At 37.2% G+C, this 13337-nt stretch overlaps 1 protein-coding gene across 9 annotated transcripts in view; it reads right to left on the bottom strand.

Annotated features, from left to right (window-relative positions):
- Positions 1-13337, bottom strand: part of ROBO2 (roundabout guidance receptor 2) — an 865503-nt gene that overhangs the window by 80920 nt on the left and 771246 nt on the right. For all 9 annotated transcript variants that reach the window (XM_040055477.2, XM_058419277.1, XM_058419279.1 and 6 more), the window contains exons 9-13: positions 11500-11705; positions 7323-7404; positions 6515-6680; positions 4697-4863; positions 768-889 (exon numbers count right to left, since the gene is read on the bottom strand). In XM_040055477.2, the coding sequence (XP_039911411.2) occupies positions 768-889; positions 4697-4863; positions 6515-6680; positions 7323-7404; positions 11500-11705 (743 nt within the window). The remainder of the gene's footprint in view (positions 1-767; positions 890-4696; positions 4864-6514; positions 6681-7322; positions 7405-11499; positions 11706-13337) is intronic.

The following is a 13337-nucleotide window of genomic DNA, read 5'->3' as shown; positions in this document are numbered from 1 at the left end:
TGTGGTGTGCAGCGCCCTGGGAATTCTCTCCTACTCTTACAAATCCTTTCCATCAAGCCTCAGGAAGGGAAACAGAGCAATTTGAAAGCCAAACACTATATTAGAAATTCTACCCAGTAGTTTGACCCCTCAAATAGAAATGTTGTTAAGCACTGCCCAAGAGACTCTGGTCTTCTCTAATGAAAGGATATTCACTCACTGTGTGTAAGGCTTGTGCTGGAAAACCAGATGATACACAGTGTGTCAGGCACTAGCACCACGTGCTTCTGACTTCACTACAAGTGCTCTGAAGGAAAGATATTTTTGATTTCGGGTCACTAAATAATAGGGTATTGTCAGAGGTCACTATGACTTGAATTGGAAAGTACTTTTTCATACAGTGATTTCTTGTTGATATTTAACTTTGATTCTTTTTTGACATGCAGCGTAACAAATCCACAGATCAATTATCCTTCAAGCATATTCCTCTTTATAACAATTTTCTAGCTAGACAGCTAACTTGCTTCAAGAAGAAGACTGAAGACATTGAACCAGCCTGACTTGAAAGAGAAAATTACTATTTCATTGCCAGACACACACACACACACACACACACACACACACACACACACACACACTGCTGTATGTTAGATTGTCAGAGCACTCACATTGAGGTCAAGACTGGATCATTTCTGGGTGGTAAACCAGAAGGTTATCCACTGAAGGGATAAATAGGCAAAATAGGCAGACTGAAAGGACTGTTAAGGTAACAACAGCAGAAGCTTTACCGTCCAGGTGACTTGCACTGTCGTGGGTGTCAGCACAACAGGATTATGCAGCCGTACAATGACATCTCCCAGCTCTTTCTGGACTTGCCTGTGATCCACACCTTGTGCTGGGGGGCTGATATCTGCCAGGCACACATATGAAAGCATCACTTTAATGAGAAGAGCTATATATGGCATCAATAAAATTTCCTGAGTAGCCTAATGACCTGACTTGAACATCCTTTATAGCACTGTTTTTTAAAAAAATACAACACAAAGGTTGAAACACAAACAAATATCAAATAATGCAAGCAAATCATCCACCTCTAGCAGCTTAGGAAATCATAAAGTATAAATATGTTTAAAGGAATATTCTGACAAGATGGCAAAGTTTTCTCAGCTCTGGTAAATGATGAGAGAGATCCAGTGCTCACTAGTTCCAAAATACTCAGATAATAATAATGCTGCACAGATGTCTGGAACCAAATTGGTCAGTATAATTGAAGAAAATGAAGAGTGGGTTTTTTTAATTTTGATAGAGCACACATGACATTAAGTCAGTATATGTTTCCAAACTTTCACTAAGCTTCTTCTCCCCACATGCCATGCACACAAGAAGCCAAATACTAAAAATAGCATTTTCTCCTGCAAAGCAAATTTTCCCTTAACAGACATAGCTAATGAAATCTACTGCAAACATGAGGGGAAAAAAAAATAAAATAATTTAGGAAGCCAAAATGATTCTCATCTAGTAAAAGGCAAACAAAAACAATTTACAACAAAAATTTTCTCTTCAAGAATATGGGCCCTTCAAAGTGTATGTGGGTTTCTTCTAGTGAAAATCTGATTATAGAGATATTCAAAAGAGGACTGATAAATTATGGTCATGCCTGTCCAGGCATCTCTGAATTCTGCTTGTTTTTCCCTTTGGATTCAATAGTCAAAGACAGCTCCTCATTTTTTGCATCAACATCACATCCTTATGAAAAAGATACATACATAAGAGTTTTCTGATATACTTAGATATGGGAATAGGCACCATATGATTTATTTTTATCTTGTAAATGCTATTTAAAAGAAATAATAGTTGTCTTAAAAATGAAATCTTTAAATATAACAACTTTAATCATATATCTCCAGATCCTGAAAGTAAGTAGCTTTTGATGATCAATAATTCACATTCATAATTCTGGATTGTTATGGGTTCTGAGTCACCAATAAACAATATTGCCACAGGCTTCTATTGATATCCAAATTAAAATGGCTCCATGGATCTCCAAAGGGAATATAATCCAAATATGAGTGTCAGTGAAGGTGGTTGTCTAGCAAATTATGTTTGTTTGAAGCAGCCAAGAAACAGAGGCATTATAAAATAAAACTGAAACTCAGACTGGTCTAAAAGACGATAATTTATGCTTCTATCTACAAAAAGCTATGATTGTTGGTACAATAAACCTACAGCTATCCATTGCTACACTTTAGGTTCAGTTATGCTATGGTATACAGCCAACAAAGTCCCTGTGTATTCCCTCAGAGGAAAAGACATTTCTACAAAGTAGTTTGTATGAACAGCATTTCATCATTTTAATGGCACATGTGTGCAGAAGAAACAGAATAACATGGACTAATAACAGTAAGAAGTGAATGCCAAGATGCACGTGTGGAATTCAGTTTTCTGGTATGTACACACTTGAGAACATGTGTGATGCTCCCAGTGTAATGTCGTTTTCACATGTCCAGGAGGCTCCTGGTGGACAAGCAGTTGATCTGCCTCTAAGGGTATGTATGACTAAGTATTGCAATAATAGAATCATGACTCAAGAAAAACTGGTGCAAGAAGTTACATCCTGATCACAACTTAATTTGTTAGGTATTTTCTTTAACACCTTATCAGCTTTCAGTGAATATACTATTATTTGTTATTATTTAGATTTCAGGGATATATATAGCTTTTTGGAAGAGTTTTTTTAGTATATAGTTTCATCTATTAATAATCCAACAAGAAACCAGCTTCATTGGAGTAGTTACTGATTTTTCTGTCCTTATTTCACATAAGTCATGTAAGGTAAACCTTTTGAAAGTACCATTATCTACTTGCAGTGAAAATTTACATGGAATCTTATTACTTATATTTGCTGTACTGAATACCAGGACATTAAATGTTCAGCTATTAAAGCTACCACAGATACCTGTTGCAAATTATTCTTATATAGCACTGCTATAGCTGCTTTGTTATTTCTCCATGGCCACTGTGAATAGGCTTTCCACCACGTGTCAGCTTCTTCTGAGAGCCTGAATTGAATTCAGGCATAATTAGAAATCAGATCAAAACATTATGTTAATTTTCAATTGATTTTATGATTTAATTCTATTAAACTGCAGGCTTGCAAAGAAGCTATAAATCCTGTACATGTCTCAGTGTGCTTGACTGCTAAACAGCTTCTGGAAATGGAAGCTGCAACACATGCTGTAGCTAATTAAAAGACATGTTTTTACTGAAATCAAATTGCTTGTCAGTATGTCAGATAAAAAGTCTATACTTGACACTCAAATGCCAAACAAAGTTGTTATTTTTTTTAGTTAGGTGATAAGTTATGCAGACTAAAAGGCTGTTGCAATGAAAAGCACGAGTCACCCTATAATAATGGGAAAATAAAAAACAAGGAACCTTGCGATACTCCATGGATAGTCAGGCCATGAAATCCCTGCACAACTCACTCCTCCAGCTTTTCAGAAGGCAGCTCTGTTTTTCCTCTTCCAGCCATAATTACTATTTTGAGGGTATAACTATTCAGGACAGATTTATTCAGGGCTAGGCTGGGATGAGGGAGGCTGTATGGTTATGTGATAAAGAAATACCACCCTACCCTTGTTTATCTCTTTCCATCCAGCAAAGGACCCATATAATTTACAAAAAACATGCGAGAGAGACTGACTCAGGATGAGCTCTCCCATGGGCACCTTCAGATCTTCAGAGACAGAAGTCTCTGAATAACAGTAAACAGAGACAGAGGATTTAATTTTAAATTAACTGTGACAGGAGCTATTACTCTGTATTAAAAAAAATATGATTCCAAAGAATTATGAATTTCTGTATTAGCACATGTTTGACACTGAACTACATTCTTGAATTAAGTATTCAAACAATGTTTTGTCAAATCCAAAAAAAAAAAAAAAAATCATGCTGTGAAGGGAAATCTGTTTGTGGTAGTTATATTCAGTTAGAGCTCGATGCAAAGTGAACAGACTTCAGTAGCTGGTTCAGTAACAGTAGAGGATCACAGCTACCAATCTTGTCACTGCCCTACAAATGAGGGATTTCACTTCAGCCTTCTCTCTTGGTTTATGCAATGGATTAATACAAAGAATTCAGAAATGTAGGTATAGAAGTAAAAGGCCCATACCTTTCTCAGAATAACTTCTATGTATTCTTAGCATGCAGATGCCTAAATTTACATGAATTTTCTGCCTAAATATTGGCTCCGATTCATCAACTCGTGTTGTGCATTTCTTTGGATTAAAACTAATTCTAAACACAGTGTCTTGCATGTTATAAACACTTGTTACCATAGTATACCCCTGCTAATGGAGAGGAAGAAAGGACATGGAGAGGAAAGATGTTGAGGAGAAGAGGGTATTCAGAGTGCTTTTCAGAAAAGCTTGGGTAACTCACATTGCTTTCAACAGAAACCAGGGGCAAGTCAAGTCTAAGTGAACTGCAAACCAAAAGGTCTACACTGTACAAAGGATTAAGGACATAACCTTTCTCTCCTTAGCCCCAGATTGATGCAGCAAACATTGGACTACTTTCATCTTTACTGGTTAAGCTCAAATCATGAGTCTTCAGTGAGTGTGCTAAAGCCAAATGGCCAAGACTGACTTATCGGTCAACCCACAGCTCCTTCTTTCTATTTCAGCTCAAGCGCGTACACCTTGGGACTGCCCCTTACCTTGGGTTCTGACAGGATCTGACATGGGGCTGGGGTCGCTCAGGCCCTGTGAGTTGATGGCTCTGACCATGAACAGGTAGATGGTGTTGGGGCGCAGGCCCCTCACGGTGTACAGGGTGCTCTTCACGTGGTTGGCCACCGTTTGCCAGCTGTTGCTCACAGACTGACTGCAACGAGAACAGTGTGGAAGATTATAAATTAATGCAAGGAAAAAATAGAGATGTGAAAGGACCTATTTCGTAACCCTGTATCTATTCTAAGTGCAGAAAGAAGTAGTAAAAGTGGGGCGAAATTATAGATATTTGTTTCAGTTAGAGCATCGGGATGGGCTAAAAATCATAATGCAGCTGTCAAAAGTATTTCTCTCTGCAATAAAAGTAAAACTTTCTGCTTTTTCTCTAAAATACCAGCAAAAGGAAGGGGTTGAAAGCTGTAAAGCAAATTTGAATGATAAACAGGCTACTCTTGAGCAAAAGCCTTAGAAAGCCTTATTTTCTTGAAAGAATAATTTTCTATGCTGCTAAGTAAACTATGTCAATGAACTGCCATTGGAATAAAAGTGTTCTCCTCGAACTAAATTCACACTCAAAGTTAAAAAAACAATTTCGGAAAAATGCTTTGAAATGGAGGAAAGTATATGAATATTTTTTATGTTACTACATTTTCAATTCAACATTATTATCATTAGATTACAATCCACCATATGAAAAGATTTCAAATGTGATTGTTAAAAGAGCTTTTAATGAAAATGTCTGGCTTTTTAAAAAGTTATTCATGGGATGCCATTAAAGCTTATCTAGGGTGAAACATCAGAAAAGTTTAAAGAGAAAATTTTATTTTACTATGCTTTGCTATATAGCATTGATAAAAAAAAGTCTTTAAATATATATATAAAAGAGAAAGGAAATGGAAAGCTACAAGGTTTATGTTGTTTGAATTGCTTCATTCATACAATGCATAAAGAGTAAGTTCTAGAACAAAACCAACAAACTGCAAATACTGTACTGTTCTTTACATACATAAACTTTCAGCTGAAATTTGCATGCATATGATTATGAAAAATTCTTGCATGAATTTTAACTTAGAGATGAACTGAAGTATTTGTAATTTTTTTAAGATCTGGATTAAGGAACACATTTAAGAAGGTGCAGATTTTTAATTCAAAATGTGTTCTAGAGATACATGTATGGCCCATGCTCAAACAAACTTGCTGCATTGGAGCTCAGGAGCTCTTCTGGACCACACAGTAACTGCTGTGGTGTGGAGAGGAACACCTGGATTTTTTACAGCCCAAATCTGCAGGATAAAATCCTAAATTATCAATACTGATATTTTCAGTTGGAAGTTTTCATTTATCTAAACCACTAAAAAATAGAAATTAAAAGCACTTTGACTCCTTAACAGGTACTGCTTTAACAAGAGCAGGAATTAAAGTTTGCAGAGGGGTTTCAGGATTACCCATTTGTTTCCATTTTATCTATACTACGATAGCCAAGAACCTGCAGCATTTGCACAGGAGACTTGCACAGATCACTAATATTAAGGGAGAAGTGACAAATAATTACTCCATTGTTCTCTTATATTCCTGTTGACCTGAAGAAATAGTTAGATGTCCTCCAATTAATCACTTAGAAGAAAAGTGATAAATTACAAAAAAATCGATGTAAAGAATATGAATCAATGTCTTCTACGGAGTTGAGTCATTTAATGAGCTTCCAATGATATGTGTACAGTCCAAAAGAACACCACAAAACCCTGGTACCAGGGTTTAAGCAAAATTAGAAGGAAAGGGGTTTAAAAGTGGTATAATTCACATACCTAAAAGCCTCAATGATATATGCACTAGCTGGTAGGGTTCCAGGGGTCCCTGGCTGCCAGGACAGGGTGACACTGTTCTTAGTAACGTCGGTGACCTGAGGTTTGGATGGTGGCCCAGGGAGGTCATTTATATCATAATTTTTACTGATTGTCGCTCCACCGGATTCTGTGAAAGGCAAATACAAAACGATTACTTTTTATCCTTGGTTATATAATTTGATCCAAGCAGAAGATTAAAATGAACAACATGGCACACATCTGCAAAGTCAGTATAACGGATGTTCTTAATCTACACAGAACTAAGTCAACAACTGCATTACTACCACGTGTTTTTGGATGAAGAGCTATCATTAAGTACATAATGAAAGAAAAAAAAATGCAAAGCTCAAAAGGGTATTTATAAATATATTAAAGGAAGAATAACAAAAAATCCCTTCTTGCTGAAATGCACATAAAATACTAACAACAACATTGCTGAGAAAGTTCCTGTATCCAAATCGACAGCACTACTCACAGAAGGCACTTTGGACTTTTCTTGCCTAAGCCAATTACTGGATAAATCCACATTTTATTAATACTCCTATTAGAAGAATTAAAGCATATTGCAGTCACTGGACACAAACATGAAAATTGTTGCAATCTCAGTGTGCATTATAAGACAACAGCAATGAAATGCAAGCTGTGTGAACGAACAGAGCCTTCTCATTCAAAACCTCTCCATGTCAAGCCCAGAAGTTCTAGAAGGCATGATTTGACTCAGAGTGCTGTCCTATGGCCCACACCTTCCTCATGTGCCCACATAGCTTACCTGTCACCTCCAGCACAGCACTCCAGGACGTCTCCCCACTGGAACTTGTAGCAACGCAAGTGTAAGTCCCAGTATCAGACAGCTGGACATAAAAGGGGAACAAGGGCAGCTTTAACAACCTTTTAGAGTCAGCTGAGTTTACTTTTATTTTCTTTTTTTAATGTTCCTTGCTAAGAAGGACTTAGCCTACATTTTACACCAGACTAGAAGGCATCAAACATTTTTAAACAATCATTTAATGGTGGCTTGCCTTTAGAGAGCGATAATAAGATTATTTGCTTATAATACTTTACTAATTTTAATTTTCATATTGTTAATGCTACCAGCACTGTAAATGCTCCAGAAAGGATGCTTTTGACAGGGTTCATGTTTGCACTGGTTAAAACAAATGCAGGTGAAATCAGGTAACAGTATAAAAATAATTAATCTCTTAAAGGGTAAAATCTCAGCATTCATTATCCCATGAGGGCCCAGAGGGCAGTTTCCAGTGCCAGGAAGGATGTTACATCACCTTAGACACTTATGAAGTAATTAAGCAATTTCTATACACCTCACACACAAATGCTGCTGAAACTTAACAGTGGTTCTCTCTCCACAGACAGTCCTGTGAGCAATTTCCAAAGAGCAGCATTAAATTAGGTCCTACACCATGCTTACCCTTCTTCTGTTTCATGTGGGATTTTATTTCAGGCTTGAAACGCCCTGTGATAGTAAAAAACCCCCACATTTGTATAAAATTATTGTGATTCCCTTGTCAGTTCAAATATTTTAAATTTAGTTGGGGAGACTACTTTGAATCAAATTGCCAATATTAATCTCATTGCTGTATAAACTGTCTTACTAGCAAATTTGCTAAGGGTTTTCCTATTTCCTATTTCAATTTAAAGATTTCTGAGTCAGGAGCTAGTGACGACTGCAGGGATGGATGGAAAATGGTAACTTTACAAAGCACAAATTATATGGAGGGGCTCTCCTTCCACGATACATAAAGCACAGTAATCTGGAGGTAGAAGTAGAAGTGAAAAAGGAAGAGTGCTGACTCTAGTGGTAAGGAAGAATTTTATTCCCCATCACATGACTTGATGAAAAGAGAACTGTATCCAAGAGCTTTAAGAAATTGTAATGGTTTTTCTGTTAAATGCAGATTGGCACTGTAGCATATGTCCTTATACGTCACTGTTCAAGAAGACTGTCAAGGCAAAAAACCAAAATGTTCTTTAGATTACTTGTAGATATATACTTTGATTTTTAGCTTTGTCATGTACAAATTGTGTTGCTATTCTCCTTCAGATACACTGAAACTGCAGTGTACCATTTGTAGAGGAGTAAGCAACTCATTAATGCTAGCTCAGTTTTCTGAATGAGCATAACTTGCATTTCAGGACATGGTTATTTGTGCGAAATACAAGCAATAATGAAAAACCCTCTGACAATGGCTCAAAGACTCAAAATATAGTAGTGCTGATACTGAAATGAGAAAGACTCTTGAAAGGAGAGATTTTCCAGAGGAGAGAGCCTTGTAGCATTCTGAAGCTATGCTTTATTTTGCTTTCTCTGAGATTTCATTAAATACATAATTCTTCATTATATGATAATGGGGAATATTTCTCAAGGCTATGGTTCTCAACTTTGTTTGTGTACTACTGTGACAGATGGGGCACAGCATACTCAATGAGGTATTTGGTGTACACAACAGAGGAACTTGCAGAAGGCAAACAACATACAAAGTGAGCTGGAAGTACACTGCTTCTTGCAAGCTATGGCAAATTATCTAACTTCCAGGTTGTGGATGCATTAGATACAGATTTAGTGTGTTGGTAATTCAATTATCTACACTGCTTTTGTGCTATGGAAAGTAACAAACTAACAGGGGAGGTGAACAGAAAAATCTTTACTATTCAATAAAAAAAAGTTTAATTCCTTAGTTAATGCAGGTGTCTAATCCTAGTGTGATGTATTTCTACAGCAGAAGGGAGTTTTCCATCAGTGTTGACCTGTCTGAAGGGGTATAGAATGAGTGACATATGTGAGTTTTTAGTTGTCTTCCTCAGGGCAGCTAAGAGATTGACTGATCAGAAAAATCTCTATGTTCATGATATGACTGTGGCCCACGTGACTGTCACAGGCTCATGAATCATTTGATTGTGCTGTAACAGAAATAACAGAAAAGGATTGGAGAATGGTTTGTGTTGGAAGAGATCTTAAGGATCCTCTCATTCCAACTCCCCTGCTATGGTTGCTCAAAGTTCCACCCAACTAAACCATGTTTCTCAAAGTCTCATCCAACCTGGCCTTGAACAGGGATAGGGAATCCACAAATTCTCTGGGAAACCTGTTCCAGTGCCTTACCACCCTCACAGGGAAGATTTCTTCTTCATACTCAATCTAAATCTACCCCCAGCCAGAAGGCTGAGGAATGTGAGTGGCAATTATTAATTTTTTTTTAACTCGGGGACGTAAACGTATTTGGACATTTTTGTGGCCTTTTTTTTCTTTAGGAAGTGCTGCTAGTCCTTGTTTAGGTAGACCTGAGAGAAAAGTTAAACATTCCTCATCTAAATCCATGTTTAATTCGTAAAATTTGCAAGGCACAGGAGAAAAATTGTATTTATGGTTCTGTGTAGTTTTTTTTCTTCAACCTGAGTCAAACAAACAGGGCACATTATTGCTATAGAGGCGTTTCTAAAAAATGTCTTTCTGAGCCTTTAAGGAAAATTGGTTACTAGTAAACGAGCCACTTAAGGATCAATAAAAGCCTCATGTCTTTCAGAACCACACTCACTACTAATACTATTTTCTTCTCCTCTTGCAAGCAATTTTATTTTCCTTTAGTTTACAGACACAGCCTCTAACAGTGAGATTAATGCGCTGGCACGATTCGGAACCAATTTCATTGTTTGCATAGCAGCATGCAGACAGGTATCCCAAGAGCTTCTGCCTCGTGGACACTCCACAGAAGCCCATCATCAATGCCTGAAAGTTTGTTTGAAATCACTAAGCTTCCACCTTTAATTGCTGCTTTCTAACACTACTGGGGAATCTTGACTATTCAAGCGCACTCTTTAATCCATCTCTACAGGAAAAATGCATTAACCTTCATGGCCTAAACCTGCCTTCAGCCCAGGGAGGAACGACAAATTGTTTACTCAAGGCAAGCTAGCATAAATTTTTTAATAAATTCTGTTTTGTTCAAGGTAGTTCACAATTCATCTACGATCACTGACGAGATGGTATCAGAAAACAAAACCGTTCTTTATTTCTTGCTTTTAGTAATATGTTTATTTACATTTTTTGGATGGCAAAATTAAGCGCAGACATTTCTCCTGACTAAATTAAATGGTTTCTGAAATTATCTTCAAGTTCTTGACAAATGAGTACATTTCACTTACTATTTTTCCATATGCATGCTTGTCCAAACATACACAAACAAATGTTTATCTTTGAACAGAGAAAATTTAAAAGCCAAAAAAGAGTTTAGTGATGCAATATTTATCAAAAACATATGACAATATCCTATTTGAAGTATTATAGAATATTGCGTTATCTCATGTGTAAAAATGTAAATATTACAATAGGCATTTAATTTTTAATAGAAATCCCTCTGCATATGACTGCATGTATGCTACAGTACTAGTTGTCTTTTCCCATTTTCAGCCTGGTGGAACTTTTCCAGGAAGCAAAACACTGGAATAAATCAGCCAGCTCGGGACTGATGAGTTGTTGATGGAGAAAGCACATGGTCAAACCCTGATGAGCTCCAGATCACGTGCTAGCACAAGTACTATGGTCAGGTGTTGCCAAGGAACTGCTCTAAGTTTTCACAGAGAGGTCAATGGCTTCAGGATGAAACAAATGAAAATATAAGGAAGGACTCCTCTTTTCTATTTCTATCTACCCCCAACTCCTGTGTTCTATTGGAACATACATACGATTATAAACACCAATTCTGTTTTTAGGGAATTCTCATAGAAATCTGAAGCTAGTTTTGCTCTTTCTTCCCCTGCCCTTCCCTACACAGTGTCAAAGAACGGATAATGACTTGGTGAGAACAGCACGGTAGAAAAGACAAGTTAATTTTGAAGACAAAGGAAGGTTGCAGAGCTGCCTAAGGCACCCACCAAGAGCTCCAAACTCGACACGCAGAACCCGCCGCCCTCGTTGTGCTGCCGTTACTCACCCGTAGAGCTTTGATCTGGAGCGTCCCCTGGTCCTGGATTGATGTCCGAGGGTCCCGACCCAGGAAGGTGAACCCTTCCTTGAGCCAGCTGATGACAGGGAGGGGGTCGCCAGTGGCCTTGCACTTGAGCAGAGCTGTGCCATCCACTGCCAAGGTCTGGTTGACAGGGCCCTGGAGGATGATGGGCGGAGGCCGATCTGTCAAGACTAAAACAGTGGCACAGGCATTGGCACCAACACCTTTGACCATCCTCTGTTGCTGCTGTGAGCCCTATTCTGCCATGCAGGACAAGTTTCAAGAAGCTGCTTGAAGTCAGCCTCTAAGAGGCTAAAAGCATTATTTTTGGAGGAGCCATAGATAGAGGTTATCAATTAGTTGGCATATTTGAAAAGTATTTCAGCACAAGTTTTATTTCACCACTGCAAGATAACACGTACATGGAAAAATATCTGTTAGCAAAGATCATGAGGCTCATTTGGTTAACATAGGATGAAAATTAAGACCTTGATTCAGAGAAGAATTGAAGTGCATAACTCTTTCAATTTGGGATAGCACTTAAAACACACCTTTGATGTCACATCAAAATGTGTTTAATGGCTTACCCAATTTACGGTCTAAAATAGAAAATCTGTTGAGTTAAAAGTGAAACACTACAGCTATTCTAGCCTGGGTACCAACCATTCTCCATTTTCACCAGCAATAATATCTAACAGTTATACAAAACGTTTTCATAATCCGAGTAATCTAAATGATGGAACCACTCCTTCCAGCAGAGAAAAGGTAAACTCAATCACACCATTTAACACCTTACTTATCAAATAATTTCATCACCTTTTAAAGCCATGAACTCCTATTTTTTTCCCTGATAATTTACATCTGCATGCTTGCAATACTGAATAAAGGACCCTGCAACCTGTAAGAGAGTGCATAAGCCTCATTCCATGACCAGTGGGATATCCTGAAGATGAGGTAAAATGCTCATGTTCATTTTTCTTGAAAGATCATTGCATCTTAAATAATTCTGTTGTTGAACCTTTTCTCTGAGCCGTCTGTTAAGCAACAAAATATAACCTTTGTGTCTAAAGAATGAGTTCATACAAACTGAATGGGAAATACTTGAATATACACAAGGCTAGGACTGCTGCGAAAAATCAGTATAACAGAAATTTTTTTTTTTTAATTTAATTTTTTAATATATTTACTAGCCATAGTGCTGCTGTTTTAAATTTTGAACAACCGAACAATTGTGTGATTGGTATTAAATATTGTAGCAGGCAGGATTAACTTCTAAACTGGTGCAAGTTAGCCTGCCTCTGCGGATGTCAATTGAGTTTGAAACATTTATTCTAGCTCAGAATATGTTTATTATAGTCCATATACAACACCTGACTCTAACAATGCAGTGAAAACAAATTATTATGAAGCAATATAGCTTCTGTTGTATTTGGGCTGCTTGAGATGCAAACCTCTGGAACTTTCAAAAGATCACGGTGCTTTCATCATGCTATTTAATAAATAAAACATATCAGGGATATGTTAGTGGCACATTTTATGCCTAAAATAATTGCTTCTGAAATTTTAATGTTGCAAAAATACTACCTACCTGTTTTTGCTAACAAGATTCACAAAGATCAGAATCATTAATATTGTCAGAATCACACCTTGGAGTGTGGGCTCATCACATTCATTGAAATTAAAACCGAAAATAGAAAGTCAATGCAGATTTTTTTCTTAACACCAGGTTGTGAAAGATGTTTTGGAAATTCTGAAATATCACCCACTGAACTTAAGAGATAGGACAGGAAACACTATATAACAAGAAAAATGTAATGCATTTT

The sequence above is a fragment of the Hirundo rustica genome, chromosome 2 (genome assembly GCF_015227805.2).
Source record: "Hirundo rustica isolate bHirRus1 chromosome 2, bHirRus1.pri.v3, whole genome shotgun sequence".
NCBI lineage: Eukaryota > Metazoa > Chordata > Aves > Passeriformes > Hirundinidae > Hirundo > Hirundo rustica.
This window is presented reverse-complemented; position numbering and strand designations above follow the sequence as displayed.